The 16,898-nt window shown below is 40.0% G+C and overlaps 1 protein-coding gene across 5 annotated transcripts in view; it reads right to left on the bottom strand.

Annotated features, from left to right (window-relative positions):
- The window catches only part of KCNAB1 (potassium voltage-gated channel subfamily A regulatory beta subunit 1), a 416,921-nt gene that overhangs the window by 244,015 nt on the left and 156,008 nt on the right, over positions 1-16,898 (bottom strand). Inside the window, exon 1 of one of the 5 annotated variants that reach the window (XM_065876518.1) lies at positions 15,723-16,809. The exons of 3 other annotated variants lie outside the window; for them this stretch is intronic. In XM_065876518.1, coding sequence (XP_065732590.1) covers positions 15,723-15,943 — 221 coding nt within the window. In that variant the 5' untranslated portion in view covers positions 15,944-16,809. Of the gene's footprint in view, positions 1-15,722; positions 16,810-16,898 lie in introns of those variants that run through there. One more of the 5 variants, XM_065876520.1, reaches the window with a different exon arrangement.

The following is a 16,898-nucleotide window of genomic DNA, read 5'->3' as shown; positions in this document are numbered from 1 at the left end:
TTGACTCTGCTACTTTGATGCCACACAGGTTGCTTCACAGATCTTGGGAGAAGCTGAACCCCTGTCTGGGGACCCAGTCTCTCTGATACCACAGGGCCATTTCCTCTGAGATCCTATCATGTACTTTGGATGCTATTAGGGAGCAAGACTCATGGGCTCATAGACCTTCCACTGAACCTCCCATCCAACAGAATCTCAGCTTAATCTGGGAAATGGCTTTGCTCTCAAACCTGACTCTCTTTAACAGACTTAGGTTTGGGGAAACAAAATCACACTTTCTGCAAATAAGAAAGCGTAAGCTACTTGCTCGAATGGAGAAAAGACAGCAGAGAGATGCAGGGAGAAGCCACATATGTTAACATCTTACAGTGGATACTGAAAGCCCCCATTGCAACCAAACCAGAAGATCCCTTCTCTGTTCCTGCATCTCAGAAGAAAATGTTGCAGCTCACTGTGGCTGGAGTTGTAGCTCAGTGTGGCTGGAGTGGACCTGGACTTGGGGTTTCAAGAGGCCCTGCGACCTGGACCCCTAAGGAATTCAGGCCCTCAAGCTGCTGTAGCCCTTGAGAAAAGGCCAGAGTGACTGGATATGCCATGAGTAGACTCAGCCAGCTCCACCTGCGCATCATGTGTTCAAAATCCACACACTGAAGGAGTTTTGGAATGGGTATCATTTTTTAATTGACCAATATAAACCTGTGAATATTATGTATCAATATAAATAATTTCCCTACAAAGTCTGGTCTGCATGCAGGTATTCTTTTTATGACTTAATCTGTTTACTACCATAAGAACTATAGTTTTATAAACCACCTTGTTTTCATTGTCCCTTCTTTGTAAAGAATCAAGTGATAACTTGGGAATCACCATCTTATGCAGACTACATTCTTAGCAGAAAACCAACAAAAACAAAGACTCAAGTAGTCCCCACACAATCCTCCCCCCAGGACTCTGCAAATAGCTGCACTTTTTTCTTTTGGAGCAACACAGTGCATGGCCAGCGGAGGTTTCTCAAGGAATGTGCATGCTTTAGGACGAATGGTTACAAGCATCCATGATCCCTGTCTTTACTCTGTCATTTTAGTTTTCTTTTTTCAGTTGTAATCCATGCCATTTTGGGAACCACCTTACATTCTTTTCTGGTACAAGGCTGTGTGTAAGTAGATATAACAGAAATAGTACGGGACAGCAAGGATAAGTCATGCTCTTCAGTAGCCAAGGTCAAAAGCAAACAGGATTCCTGCCTCCAAAAGAGAGAACTCATCATGAATGTGAAGAGGGCAAGTCTGGTAGAGAATGAAGCCTGCAGGGGAAGCCAAGGGAGTTACACTGTAATACAATCCCACAGAAGCCTTAGAAACTGATGAAAACTGGCTCATTAATGCATCCAATTACTCATCCAACAAACTTTTATTGATCACCTGCAAAATGTCAGATACTGTGCTGCAACTGGGGCTGATTAAAATATGAATATTCCAAAAAAAAAGTTTAAAGAAAGATCTATTGCAGTGGTATCACCATATGCCCATAGAGCCTCATTCATTCTTGTCCCCTTGTTTTCAATATTATTGACAATTATAATGGATAACAGTTGGTACTTTACATATATTATCTCATGCAATCTTCCAAGCAACCACATAAAGGATTACGAGGTCCTTCTTACAGATACTGGGGCACAGAGAAATTAAGGAATTTGTTAGTAAAGACAAAGATAGGTACAATCCCACTCCTGAGCATATATCTGGACAAAACTATAATTTGAAAAGATACATGCACCCTTATGTTCATAGCAGTACTACTTACAATAGCCAAGACATGGAAACAAATGTCCATTGAAAGATGAATGGATAAAGAAGATGTGGCATATATATGTATATATGTAAATACACACACACATACACACACACACACACACACACACACACACACACACACACACACACAATGGAATATTACTCAGCCATAAAAAGGAACGAAATACTGCCATCTGCAGCTACATGGATGGACCTGGAGATTATCATACTAAGCGAAGTAAGTCAGAAAGAGAAGGACAAAGACCATATGTTCTCTCTCTAATGGCACAAATGAACATATCTACAAAACAGAAACAGACTCACAGGTATAGAGAACAGACTTGTGGTTGCAGGGTGGGTGGGGATGAGGGTGGGGGAAGGTTGGATTTGGTGTTTGGTACTAGCAGATTCAAACTATTATATATAGGATGGATAAACAACAAGGTCCTATTGTATAGCACAAGGAACTATATTCAATATCCTGTGTAAACCATAATGGAAAATAATATGAAAAAGAATATATATATGTATAATTAAATCACTTTGCTATACATCAGAAACTAACATGACATTGTAAATCAGCTATACTTCAATTAAAAAAAAAAGACAAAGCTGGGCAAATAAATATTACAGTACCTTGAGCTACTGGGCATGCTCCTGCAGAGATATTCACTGCTAGTACTCCACGCTTTGTGTTTGCAACTTAAACATACACACACACTCACACACACACACACCTTGCTGGACTAAATATGTGTGATAAATATTTGCCAAAAGTTCATCTTTAAAATACTTGTTACCTTCTTGAGCTATATATAAATTTACCTACTAAGACCTGAAGATGTCCTATTCTCCCTTTGAGGAAAACTTCTAATAGTTTGAACTGCCAAAAATAAGCATAATGGCTGCTGAACCTTCCATCAGCCTGTGGATTCTGGATCAGTCCTGAGCTCCTGCATATGTGTTCTTTGTACCACTACTCTGCCCTGGTTTTCTGGCCAGAGTAAAGATGAACGGCTCCAGGCACCTGGACCATTCTATGGCTCATATCAACAAGGGAAAATAGAACCTTGCCCAGAAATGTCACTTGCCCATGTTGGATTCCTTTTAGTCCTGAATCACGACTGGCATAAACAGATGCTGGTCACCATAAGAAAAAATTGGCTGGAAGCTGTCTGAACTTAGAGTTGAAACCTAAAGCTCAATATTTGGGATTGCACAAGATGTCATTATGTTCTATTTTTGTGCCTGAGTTGCTGTAACTGAAAATGGGCATAACACTACTTGCTAACCCCTGTCAGAGTTCTGCTCAAGGATAAAGATAATACTAATTAAGCTCTTTCAATCCCTTGGTTGAAATGTTTACGTGAAGCAATAACATAAAGTAAGATTTTAGTAGCACAGGATGTTACTCAGACATTTTGGTAATTCGTAATTGTCCTTTGTCAAACCCTGTCCCCAAGGTATTTTCATCTCAAAGTAGGTATACCTCAGGCTAATATCCTTAGCAAGAGTAACAAACAAGAAAAATTATAAACTAACATTTTATGAATGTCTCTACTTCTAAAACTAATCATTATTAAAAGTCAAATACTTTGATCAATGGTACTGTCACATGACAATATCACTTTCCTGCTAACAAATAAAATTGAAGTACACTTATTAAACTTACCACATTTGCTTCATTAGTGGCCATCAATGACCTGTAATCAAGCAGAATTTATTGGTGGAATAGACATACAGACTTCAACTTGTTTATTTTTCTTTTCTGCTGTCAACATTAGCCAATGTTGTCATTGTTGTATATGCATTAGGAAAATATCTTCTCTGAATTAGAATACAGACCCTGTTGGCAATAATTTGGAGGGCATCAAGGATAGGTCTTGTTTCTCCCCTTCCTGCCCTCCATGTACTACTAGAGGGGCTTGGTGTTCACTGGTGGCTGTAAGTACACTGTCATGTCAATATAAAGATGGTACAACTGAGTTGAAAATGCATGTGGTATTGTCTAGTCCTGTAAGGGATTCTATAGCAATACTTTCCCATTCCTATTGTAGAATTACTTCCTCCATTGCATTCTAACCCATGCTTTGCATCCCAGCTCTATAGTTGTTCAGTGTGGCAGTGCAGTCCAAAATCAGCAAGGTCCCAAAGGGCTCATTTCCTCATTTCCCTCTCACTCAAGTATTGTGTCCCTTAAAGGCTCCAGGAAATAATATCTGGCCATGAGTGAAGGAATCATAACCCAAGGTTGAGTTTTAACTCTTGACTCTTCTGATTTCTGAATTCCAAATTAATCTTTTCTAAGTCACTTTGATCTGCAGCCACTAATATTTCTCTCCAAATCTGATACAATTTGGTACTTACTGCTTGCAGGCCAAGAGAAGGTACACAGATTTAAATGATTTGGCATCAAGAGTGTAATTCTTCAAAGTCCAATATTCTAGGCAGTGATAGAGGAGCTTTGGGTCTTAGAAAGGGATGAAGAGAACTAAGGAACAACCAGATACTCCTACTGGTATGTGAGACCAAGCTTCACAGAGGAAAATTGCATGAGAGTTAAAACATTTGAAAATTTGTATCAGAATATGTACAAATTTTATGAATAAGAATAAAAGCATGATTAAAATAAAATGACTGGCCAACCTAATGGCTTCAAGAGAATAATATTTAATAGAAGGATTCAAAAAAAGAATTTCACCTCCCTGCAAGAAACTCCTACTTTCCTCTTCCCCAACACCACCATTAATTGACAACATTAAGGAGGCGGGGACAGTATGAGTTTTATGGAAAGGTTATTATATGAGGTGCACAGAGCCTCACAGATGCATCACATCAGGATGAAAGAGGCGTTGCCATGGCTCACACACCCCAGGTGCTCAGAAGGAGTAAGATTCCATAGCTCACTGATTATAGTCATGAAATTTGGAAGCGGGTATATATTTCTGAAGTCATGGGAATTTTAATTACAGCTTGATCTTTATGGCTATCCATTGACTTTTCTATTACTGTCCACTTCCAAATTTGTACTTAGGTCTTGGGATTTAAAAAAAAAAGCAAAAAGGGATATTTCTGGCAGATGTTTCATTAAGGGGCCTAAGAAGCAGAGCAGATTCAGGCAATAGCTGCCATTATAGTAATTGTCAAGGTCAAGATAAAACTGTTTAAACTTTTTCACACTGAAGTTACACACTGTAAATACAATTTTTTATTCTGATTCAAACCTAAGCTGTAACCTTACACAGAGAAAATTCCCGTGCCCTGCATTTTCCACTACCTCATTATTCCTTTTGGTATCTTGCCTCACCTGAATGAGCCTTAGATGCTAGAGAAAGTAATGAGGATGTAATGCTTGATACTTTCGTTTCCTTTACTCTCCCCTCTTTTGCATAACATATTTGCATGATACATGTGGTAAGCTGTATAATGGCCCCTGTAAGATGTTCACACCCTAATCTCTGGAAAGTTGTGAATAATATTACTTTACATGGTAAAGGGGACTTTGCAGATGTGATTAAGTTAAAGATTTTGAGATGGGGTGATTATCCTAGATTATCCGGCTGGAACCAATGTTATATCAGCAGTCCTTATAAGAGGAAGACAGGAGGGTCAAAGTGAGAAAGAGGAGATGTGAGATGTCTCCAGAAGTTGGAGAGATGTGCTTAGAAGATAGAGGAAGGAGCCACAAGCTAAGAAATGCAAGTGGCCTCTGGAAGCTGGAAAAGGTGAGAAAATAATTTCTACCTTGAGGCTTCCAGAAGGAACACAGCCCTACTGACACTTTGATTTTTAGACTTCTGGCTTCCAGAACTGTGAACGAATACATTTGTGTTGTTTTAAGGCACTAACTTTGTGGTAGTTTGTTGCAGGAGCAATAGGAAACTACTACAGTGTAAAATGCCCAGCTTTGTTTCCTAAAGATACTTGCCATGTCTCCTTCTAAATTACTTCCTGTTTTGATATAGGACTACATAAAGTCCTGATGAAGCCCTCAGGAAACATCTGGTGGAGTCTGGACTCCTCAGGCAAATATACACTTGCTTCTCTGGTTAAGGAATTATCCTGTGTTTTTATGGACTAAGATATCCAAGCCTCCTGATTTCCAGAAGATTGCTTTTGGAAAAACTGTATTTGAGTGTAACTGAAACCTTAAACTTCTTTGGAAATGAAAGATAAGCCACTATTGAGTGAGAAGTTGTATGTTAACCATGAAGTTCCCAATTCCCACTTTCTATTTGAGTCTCCTTGAGTAGTTTATTTTCTCTTCATCAGAATGGAACAAGTATGCTTTCCATCAAGATGAAAACCCTCTAGAATCAGATGAAGACATCTTCTGAGCATGTCCACTCTTTTCATTAAGTGCAAAAACTCCATAATGCAGAAGTGCTTGTTCATATAGAGGTAGAAAATGGAGAAGGAGTGAGTCAAAAGGTCTATTTTCATCAAATGCCTCAGAGGAATTCTTTGCTGATTGAGAGAGAACAGTATTCATTAAAGCCATGCTATTTACTCAACTGATTTTTATAATGAGCTTGTTGCTGTGGTCTCAGGCCAAAGATACTAACAACAAAAACCGTATAACATAAAAATCAAGTTTAAAGTGGAAGTTAATTTCAAAGAAATGGAAAAGAGGGTGCTTTAATAGCATATGTTCTTCAGAGAAAAACTCACTTTTCTTATATAAGAGCTCTGTCAAAGCAGATGGGCTTTCCAGTAGATACAAACTCATCATGGAGAACACTGTGCTTGGAATTTCCTGCAGTTAAGTCCCTTCAGGAGCACTGTCTTGGAAGATGTTGATTACCAATACAATAAACATCTTCTGTTCATAAAACTAGCCATGCACAGTTGCCTTTACATTTAAATCTGCTTGATTAAAAAAAAACTCTATAAGAGTGAATCAAAAGGCAAATTAATCATATTATAAGCTGTTAGTTTTTCTACCTGGATATTCAACTGCTATTGAAACCTATAAGCCAGATCTGAACTTTTCATATTTCTTTAACCCAAGAGACTTCAATTGTCACCATTAAAAAGTACAGAGCTGATGATCTCCTAAGAGTTGCTACATATAAGCATAGTGATCCTCCATTATTCAAATAAATAGGTTAGAATGTTTAAAAATGTTTCAGAGCAATATTTTCAAAGACTGGCTCAAAATGTTAAAAATGACTTTTTTCTTCTAAAACAGTAAGCATGACCATGGAATGCAGACAAGGGGACAGAGCATGTTTCTGTTCTAAGGCAATCTTGTGATTCTGTACTGAAAAGTCTAGACCTTTTCTTGAAATTTTATCCAGCTCTGGATGACTTAAAAGAGATGTAGTCATGTTATAGAGGGTTTAGATGAGAGTCACAATTACAGTTGGGAATCAGAAAATTAAATCTAGGAGGAACCATCATAGATATTAGAAGGTTGAGTCATAATAATGGTTTTCAAGTAGCAGAAGACTTACAAGGCAGGAAATTATGGCTAGCTCATTTTCCTTTCAATTGAGTACAGGCCAAGAAGTTTCCAATGCAGCTTGAAACGAGCTGAGTCGATCGCAAGAAGGAATTTTCTCATGGTGACGTGTTTTTTTTTTTTACTCTTGGATGGTTTAGCAGCAGAACACTCAGGCCAGGTGAGCAGGTGCTGGTACCAGAATGGGAAGAAATCTCCCTCCCCAAGTGTCAACAGGAGGTTGGGAGCCTCCGGCACACCACTGTGTTCCCCCTCTTGCCTCACTGCTGGGCCCTTGCTTTCTTGCCTCTCAATCTTCTATCATCATTTTCAACCTGACTTTGTTAAGGTCCAGACAACAGACAAGAATTCAAAGAGCCCTCACTTTATGCTTCCTCTGAGGATTTCAGAGCTTAGTAAATGATTCTAATTCTTAGAAAGAAAAGCCAAAATTTTTTTCATGACTGCCGTGAAAGGAGATTACACAGTATTTCTTCAGGGGCCTTTACAAGTAGTTGCTGCACAGTGCAAACTGGAAAAACAGGACAGATTTCTCATGAGGGCTGGACCAGATGGCCTGTGCGAGGGCTCTCAGAGTCCTCCCTAGTTGTCAATTCCAAGAAAAAAAAATCACTGCTGGGCTTCTGTTTTTGTTTCCAACCTGAGTAACTGAAAATCAACCGGCAAGGAGGGTTTTTAAATGTATTTTGATTCTGACTCTCAGGAACAAGTTTTCAAAGTAATCTCTCAAAGCATGGAGGAGAGTGAAGTATGTTCAGTGCTGAAAGCCCTAAAGAGCATTTCATATCCAGGGTTGATATGTAGCCCTGTCCGATCATCTGTGCCCATGGGCTTGTAGATTTCTTTCTGACACACCATTTATTTAGAAACTGTGACACCAAGCACACTATCATCTGAAAGTTAATTTATGTCCAGCTTCAGAATATGTACAAGTAGAGAGCTGCTGCGGGGGCACTCTGGGGTCCTCACGACTCGGCAGCAGATGAAGAAAGCGGGTCTGGCTCTCTGAGTGCACAGCAGGGCTTTGCTTCTTCTAGAGATAAAAGCTTGAACCGCAGACTGTGCATTCGTATAGAAAGGAATTGTCCCTTCTAGAAGTGTTTCATGCACTGTGCTTTTTTCCTGTGTTAAAAAATGGGGCATGATCAAGGAGCTGCAGCATAGAAGCTAACAGAGCATAAGGAATCCTGCTCTTGGAGTCAGGACCTGAGTTTGGCCTTGACCCTTTCATCAGCTCCTTGAGTAACTCTAACCAAGGCACTGGTCATTCTGTACAAAGTGATGTGACTGAACTAGATGGAATGTGAAGTTTCCTCAGTGCCAACATCCACTGCTAACTCACTTATTTCTAGTGGTTACATAGGATTAAAATTTCTGAATATTGAAACGGACATTTGAAAGACTTTTTTGGCCTTAAATCCTTCAGTCTCCATCACTCTATTTTCTAATTCTGAAAAGAGTGGAAAACTGGTTGTAGAAATATTTGTAAGCATACAGCATGATTAATTTGCAACATCAAATCATTTTTTATTATTTCTGATGACTATTTCTCAGAATGGCTTTGAAATTCTTATAAGGAAAAGTATGAATCAATGCTTGTGAATTCAATTCTCATAAAGTGGTATTCTCTCCAAAAAAAAAAGTTTTGAAGAATACTCAAAGAAACCAAGAGTCCCATATTTTGATCAGATTCACTGGTCCAAAATCTCATCTGTTCATGAATTCATATACTAATGATAAACTATGCATTTGATGAAATGAATTTAAAAAATCAAAGTGAAACATGAATCTGACTTTCCTTTTTAATGTAATGGGACTTTTTTTCTTCTTCTGTCAGAACATTTCTCAAATTACCACAAGTGCAAATGTTTACAGAAAATTTTTTTAAAAAAAGAATGTCTATAAAATGAGCGCACTTCTAAAGAGGGTCACTGAATGGAGTTGGGATTAAGGGCTCCATCTGTAGCAACCCAATTGAAGATCTCAGCTAGAAGACAAGCTGTTTCTGGAAACACTTTGGATAGATTCCTTCACTTGCATGTGTGCACACACATACACGTGCACATATCGTGCACACACACACTTCCAGAATGGCAGAACTGGAACTACGCTTGCCTAACAACTTCCAGGAGGCTCCCTCCCCTCCTACCATTTTCTCACCATCCCATGGATGCCAGACTTCTGGCTGGTGCTTTGCAGAGGTGGAATAAACTCTATGAGACTGAATCAGCAACTAACTTTCGGGAAGGTTTCTCCACCTCCCATTCTCACCATTTTGCTTTGAGGAAGAGAGGAAAGCCCACACCCATGGGTGTAAGTGAAAATGACAATGGCAATCTTTACCCAAGAAAATGACATTTTAAATAACCAAGCTGCTCTCTTCTCTGGACTAAAATCAGATATTTCTATTTGAAACACAGCCACAGAGCTGGCACTGCTCCCCTTCCTCCTCTTCAGCCCACCTATTTCCTCCCACTTTTCCCCATGCGGAGGCTCGCGAGCAAATTCACACACACACACACACACACTCTCACTCACACACATACACACATTCAGTGCCTTTTACGTAATCAGCTGACAAGGTTGATCTTTCACTTCAATTGCTTTGATTCAAAATCTGCCCACCATTCGTGGGAGGTAAAGAACGGTGGATGAGACGTGTGCTTTAATAAAGAGGCTAGGGAAGGAAGAGCCTGGGAAAGGCATCTGGTCTGAGTCTTTTCTATGTAGTCTTGATTCTCTATAGGAAAATACAGAGTGTTATGGAATTCAACATAAATTCTCTTGTTTCAAACTTACAACTCTTAGATTTCTTTTTAACAGCTGCTAGATTAATTTCTTAATAGAACTTTGTAACCAGACACCTTGTTTAAAAATCTGAAATGGTTCTTCCATTGCTGATGTTCACCTTATGTCTTACTGTGTTGCCCTGACCTCCAGTGTATCATATCTGACTCCTCTTTGCCTCTACAAGATGCTCTCTTACCACTTCCCTGTATGAACCCTCTGCCCTACTCCATGATTTCTCAGCACAGCAGGCACAGTCTTTGGACAGGCTATTCCCGCTGCTGCAGTCTGTCTGCTCTCCTCCTCCTTTCTCAATATTAAGCTTCCCTGATCTTTCTCATGAAACCTCTCCCTGATTCCTACAGCCCCTGGTGAATGATGGCTCCTCAAACTACAGCAACAGTTTTTCTTTGTATCACTTAACATATGCAGCCTTTTTGTGTAGATATCTATTCACACTAAACTGTAAACAACCAAGAGAGGAACTACCCAAGAGAGGACTCTGTAACCACAGCATTTCACATAGTGTCCCACATATGTAGTCATACATTTTCCAGGCATTTATTGAGTAGCTATTATGTGCCACGTGCCAGGTTAGACTCTGGGGTTACACAGATGAGCAAAATCCAAACCTCAAGCTGCTACGGACTAATGGGGAAGATATAGATGTAAATGGATAAGAGCAACACTATGCAATCAATAATTTCCATATCAGAAGTAAGAATCTGATGCAGTGACGGCACTAAAGAACAAGTATTTAATGCTATAAGGGGTGGAGCCAAGGAAGGTTTCACAGAGAAGGTTAGGCTAGAGTTGGGTCTTGGAGGATGCATAGGAGTTTGCCTAACGGTTCAAGTAAGGTAGGAGAATTCCAGGGTAGAAGGACGAGCATGGAAAATGATACAGAGGCACAAAAAACCAAGAAGGTCCAGTGTACTATAAGGAGTCCTCTCTCAAGTAGGTACTTCTGATAAAACAAGTGGTCAGAGATAAGATAAGAACAGAGAGTGGTGACTGTAAAGCATGATGGAAGCCAGACCATGAAGGACTTCAGGTACCATGTTAGGTAGTCTGGATTTTATCCCCTGAGCTACAGAATGGCACTGAAGAAATTTGGGGATAACATTGTATCTGAAGTTATCTAATGATGACAACAACCTGATTGCTCTTCAGTGACTGAATGGTTAAAAAAAATTGTGAAACATACATACCATGAGCTACTACTCAGCAAGAAGGAGGAATGAACTATTGATACACACAATTTGGATAAGTCTCAAGAGAGTTATGCAGAATGGAAAAAAGCCAATTCCCAAAATATGATAAACTGTATGATCCCATTTGTATAATGTTCTTGAAACAAATTATAAAGATGGATCAGAGATTAGTTGCTGAGGATTAGGGACTGGGGAGGAGTACGTGGATGTGGCTATAAAGAGGTAGTATGAGGGAGCCTTGTGGTGATGAAGCAATTCTAATGTTTCATTGTGGTGGTAGTTACACAAACTTCTATATGTGGTAAAATTACATAGACATAGAAACATACACACACATGAATACATGTATAACTGGTAAAATCTGAATAAATTCTGTGGATTGTACCAATGTCAGTCTACTAGATTTGATGTGCTATAGTTATACAAGATATTCCCAGTGGAGAAAACATGATTGAGGGTACGCCAAAATTCCTTGTACATTTTTTTTGTGTGTGTGTATTCCTGTGATCTATAATTATTTGAATAAAAAAATTTAATGATGACAAAAGTGGTAAGTGTATTAACTCCAAAAAAAAAAGAGAAGTTTTCTAGTGGAGTTAAAGATTATTGCTCAGTTTCCTTTTTGTAAATAATTCTCTTAAGAATTTCAAAGCATGTTTTATGCAACTATATAACACAAGGTTATATTGATACAATGCATATGTTACAGATAAAATTTTTCTTCATGAAATTGGGTTCATTGATATTCAACTTGTTCTGGAACTAAAGTAACAATTTTAGAATAGGGGAGTAGCTCAGTACAAATGTGCTCAATTCTGAATATCAAAAGCTCTGAGATCATGTCCAACACTAGTAGCTAGATCATTCTAAAAAGTTATTTTAAAAAAACACCCATCAAACAAGCAAAAACAACCAAACAAATCTGGCTTAACTTGTGTTCTGAGTGATTTGGCTTTCTTAGGATAAAAAGTTCACATATGTACTTACATTTATGTGATATCTATCATGTATATATATATCATGTATACATCTATCATATATGGTCACAGAGTATACAACAAACTCTAACACGGTATGATGAACTCTAATATTAAAAATATATGCAAAACTAAAATAAAGGACCTCTCATGTATTAACAAGGCACAAGTATAAGAAACATAATAGTCCTGTGTTATTTACACACAAGATAGTCCCCAAGATAAATGGTAGGTGGAATCTTGTTCTCTTGCTCTGACAGTGACATTTGAATAGCAGATTGTTCTAGGGGATTTTTTTTTTCTCATCCTCAGCCTTGAAACAATAGTTAATTTTATGCAAGATTCTTGCACAATGCTGATGTGACGGTAATAGTGGCTTTGAGTATTTTATTCTTGCAGAATTCAGATACTCCATACAAGTGTATATTAATTTTTTCTAAAATCCCAAGTTCATGAGTTCCTGATTAATGGATGGTAATTACAGGCTATGATATGAGAGCTGTGCTTTAAAAATCATAAGGTATTAAATGAGTAGAAGGCGTTCTACTCATTTATCAGGGTTATAAGTAGGTCCTCAATGGCCAGGTAGCACCCTACAGCAAGGATGGAACCTGAACAAAGTCCTTGGGATGGCAAATAGGTGGCAGATATGGGCACAATGACTCGTGCCCCAAGATGCAACCATAACTCTGGAACTGAAACAGAGATGGTAACCTCAAAATGGACAAACAGGTTGGCTGAGCTATGACTATGACCCCCCAAAATATGACTTTCATAAGAATATCTCATAGTAGATAATTATTATGTATTTGTGTGTTTTCTTATTCATGGTCTGTTTTCCCAAGAATGCAAGCCCCAAACATTGTCTGGTTTCTGCACCTTTTTGTACCCAGTTTTAATAGGGTTCCTGATACAGAACAGGTTTTCAGTAAATATTTATTGACTAAATGAATACCTCTTCACTCCACAACACTGTTTTTACACCATTATTCAGTGGTAGACACTTTTAAAATTCTGACCAAAGCTATGAACCCTCTCCTCAAAAATACACACAGAAAGACTATATTTTTTATTTTCTATAGGATTCATGGATCCCAGATTAAGTTATGCATATGGAAATCATTTTCAAGGATGAGAATATTATTGTAAACACAATTAGCCACTGATTTTAGTTCCTTCAGGCATTCTCCTGATTATTTACCCAAGCCAATTACCTCCCCAACATGATGGCATTATTTTTTATGTTTTGCTATTTGTTATCATTAATAAATAGTCCCTACATGCACATTATATTTTAGTGACATCAATGTCAAAGAAAAAGATAACTCAGCTCATAAAAATATTTCTGCCATTTTTATAAAGTGTATTAGTTAGTTTCTCTCCCTCCCACTTCTGTCTTTCTCTCTTTCTTTCTCCAACCCTAAGAAAGTCTTAGTGTACATTTGGTATAACCTCCTAATCTCTTTCCTAAAGGTCACTCTAAGTAGAATTTGAAATTGAAAGAGAAAGGGGTTAAGTCACACTTACACAAACACACAAAGCCACCGGCCTGTCATCAATGGAACAATTCAGAATAAGAGGGGGAGTGGAAACAAGGTAACTTGTCCAGTCACCATAAACAACAAATAGCTCAAGTTATCCTGAAGACTGCAGATGGCTATCTTTTTGCCAGAAAAGAGCTGTCTTTAGTTGTCAGTAATGAAAGATGCCCAAGAGAATCTTACACACTGAGCTTTTGGTAAAGAGAGATAATTACCATCTAATCTGAGCTGAGCTGTATTACCAGAAAAAACTTAATGGAAATCTCCTGCCTTTATAAGACCAAACTCTTCCAATACACTGATCCACAAGCAAGTATGAAACTCTGCCACAAGAAATTAAGGGTGTTACTTTTTATTCCTTCTGGTTTACAAAAAGAAAGCTCAAGGTGCTGCTGGAGGCCACAGTTCAAACCACCTCTGCGATCTGCCTTAACCCTGAGTGTCTCATTCCCAGGGGCGCTGCCCGGGAAGGCAGCAGCTCCTCTCCATCTCCATCTGGCCAGCTGAACTGCATGCAGAGCAACGCCATGGCCACGGGGCAGAGGCTGGGTGTGTGCCACAGAAGCAGCAATAGAAAATGCCAATGCACTCGAGATTGCAGTCCTAGTTACCAACCTGTCATGGGGTCCCATTCTCCAGCATGGAAATATCAAGAAAAGCAGAGGTTCTCACACTGATAACACTTCAAGGAATTGCCTGGAGTCAGCTGCTTGCATCGTACTGCAGTTGGGGCAAAGAGCTTTAGCTATAATTTTTAGTGGGTCCATCCACCCCATTCATCGCTTTCTTTCTTAATGGCTCAAAAATATACCGAAACAATAGTGCTTGGTGTTTTTCAATGAGAAGATTTCCTGTTAAAGTTTCCTCTTAACTCTGCAAAGAAACTTTTTCAAGGACAACTTTTATAGAAATTGGTTTGAATGCTTATTTCAGAAACCTCACATGGGAAACATAGTCTTAGGTGTACCTTATTTTAATTGCATTAAGTTCCTTATATCCTAAAACCTGGTTCCTAACAAAGATGAGGAATAGTTAAATATAAATAATGGACAAAGTCATATCTGCAAACCAGAGTCATCAAAGCCTTTGGGAGATGCACCATAAGCTCTTCTCTACATACGCAAAGACCTTTAGAGACTAGAAGCACAGTAGTTTTAAAGAAATAAAGTCAGGAAGACTCAGCACAAAGCAGATACAATAAGGAGGCAGGAGTCACAGAATTGAATAATGGAATTTTCTACTTATCGAATTTCAGTCATTCCCTATTAAAGAGAATATCAACCATTACCAGGAAGATTTCCAACTCTAGAAAGCAACATAGAGGAAGAGGGAGCTTAAAAATGTATGAAGAAACCAGCGGTATTACAACAATTGACATTTTCTCCATATTTCACAACAAGGTCTGCATTGTATTTCAAGCAGTAATTTAGGTTTAAGTATGTCAGCGTTCAAACTAGCTTACCATTATAGGTGTTTCTTCCCTGCAACAAAACTTCCTTAAAAGCTTTCATACCATTTGTTCCCTTGGGCTTTCAAAAGATAAATTATACAGTACTAGATAGAAACTATTTTTAATAGTATAATCACAGAAACTACAGTCTACACCATAAAATAGGACAAGCACATTTGCTCTTGAAAAGCTGCCCTGATCTCAATACCAGTTTCCAGCAGCTGTGTTATTCTCTGCAGACTGGAAGTCATATGGCTCCTAAGGTATTCATAACACTTTAAAATATACAAAATGGGCCACAGTTTTTAAATCCTATACATACACAACACAACACAACCACCTTGGGTTTTCCTAAGGAGCTATTTTAAAGACACCTGAGAATTCTAAATTAAGCAGCCCACCAATGAGTAAGTCACTTTTCAAAACCGCTGAACTGTCTCCACTGCACCTGTATAGAACACGGAAACCCGGGAGAGAGAGAATCTTACATCCATACCTATATTTCATGCCAGTCTGCTTTGCGGTGGACTCTTTGAGAGAGATGTGATGCTGAGGGGTGAAGGTCCCCAGGCTGCGTGCGATGATAGCGACCGTGCGGAATTTGGCCCGGGCTGCGTTCACCACATTGGGGGCGGTGGAGCTCTGCTTGCTCAGAAGTCGCTCCTCGCCATTCCGACTCTTCAAATTATGCTCTGTGCAGGCTATGGAGACTTGCATTGCTTCCCCGGGCAGTGCACGGTCCCTCTCAGAACGCCGGAACACAAGCAGTCAAGAGAGGTCGAGCAGTTGGGAGGGTCTGCTTGTCTTTTAACCCCTCCTTGCTCCCCCTTCCTCGGGGCCGGGGAGTCCCTGCAGCTGACTTCAGAGCTAGGGAAAGTGGCAGCAGTCACTGCGGTGCAGGACAGAGTCCCAGGCACCGAGAGAAGTAAACAGCTAGCCCTGAAGTTGTCACAGCAGCTGGAGCGCGGATCAGACTGGCAAATCTTCCCGGACAGTAATCTCGGTTGATTAAACAGCCAAATCCATGTAGTCGGGAGGCTTGGGCAGACGCCTGGAGCTAAGCATTTGTGCTGACTGAACGCAGCCCTGCCAGGAGCCTGTCCGTGGTGCTTGAATGCGGGCTCGCCTCTGGGCGATGGCTCAAATCCACGCAGGCATACCGCAAGATGCGCCGCCAGCACCCTCTGGACCACAGGCAGGATGCTCTACTGGCGTGCTGAGCATCCCAAGAAGCAGCTAATCGCAAGCCGCTCCCTGGGGACCGGTGGTCTCCAGCCACTCCGGCTGTCAGCTCCCTCCCTGCCCCACTCCGGGAGGTCGTGGGGGCTCCTCAAGACCCCTCCCCACTCATTTTCAGGCGGAAGCCTGGGTCACTGTGTCCGCACCAACACGGGTTAGCAGCTGCACGCAGGAGCAGGAAGGTCCCTTTAAAGAGCTCCTCGCCTTTGTGTGCGACGCGAAGGCACGAATCACTTCCACCAGACTCTTGCTGTGATAGAAGCTGGAGAGCTGCTCTTAAAGGGGGGCTCTGCCCAGGCTCAGACCAAATCCCGCGGCGGCACAACAGTTGGAACCGGGGGAAGGCAGGATGGGGGTGCTCCTGCCACGGAACATGCCAGTGAATGAACACGTGAATACTCTGTGACTGGTTTGTTAAAACACAGCTTGAGAT

The sequence above is a fragment of the Phocoena phocoena genome, chromosome 4, assembly GCF_963924675.1.
Source record: "Phocoena phocoena chromosome 4, mPhoPho1.1, whole genome shotgun sequence".
Taxonomy (NCBI): Eukaryota; Metazoa; Chordata; class Mammalia; order Artiodactyla; family Phocoenidae; genus Phocoena; species Phocoena phocoena.
Note: the sequence above shows the minus strand (reverse complement) of the source record. Positions and strands in the feature narration are given on the sequence as shown.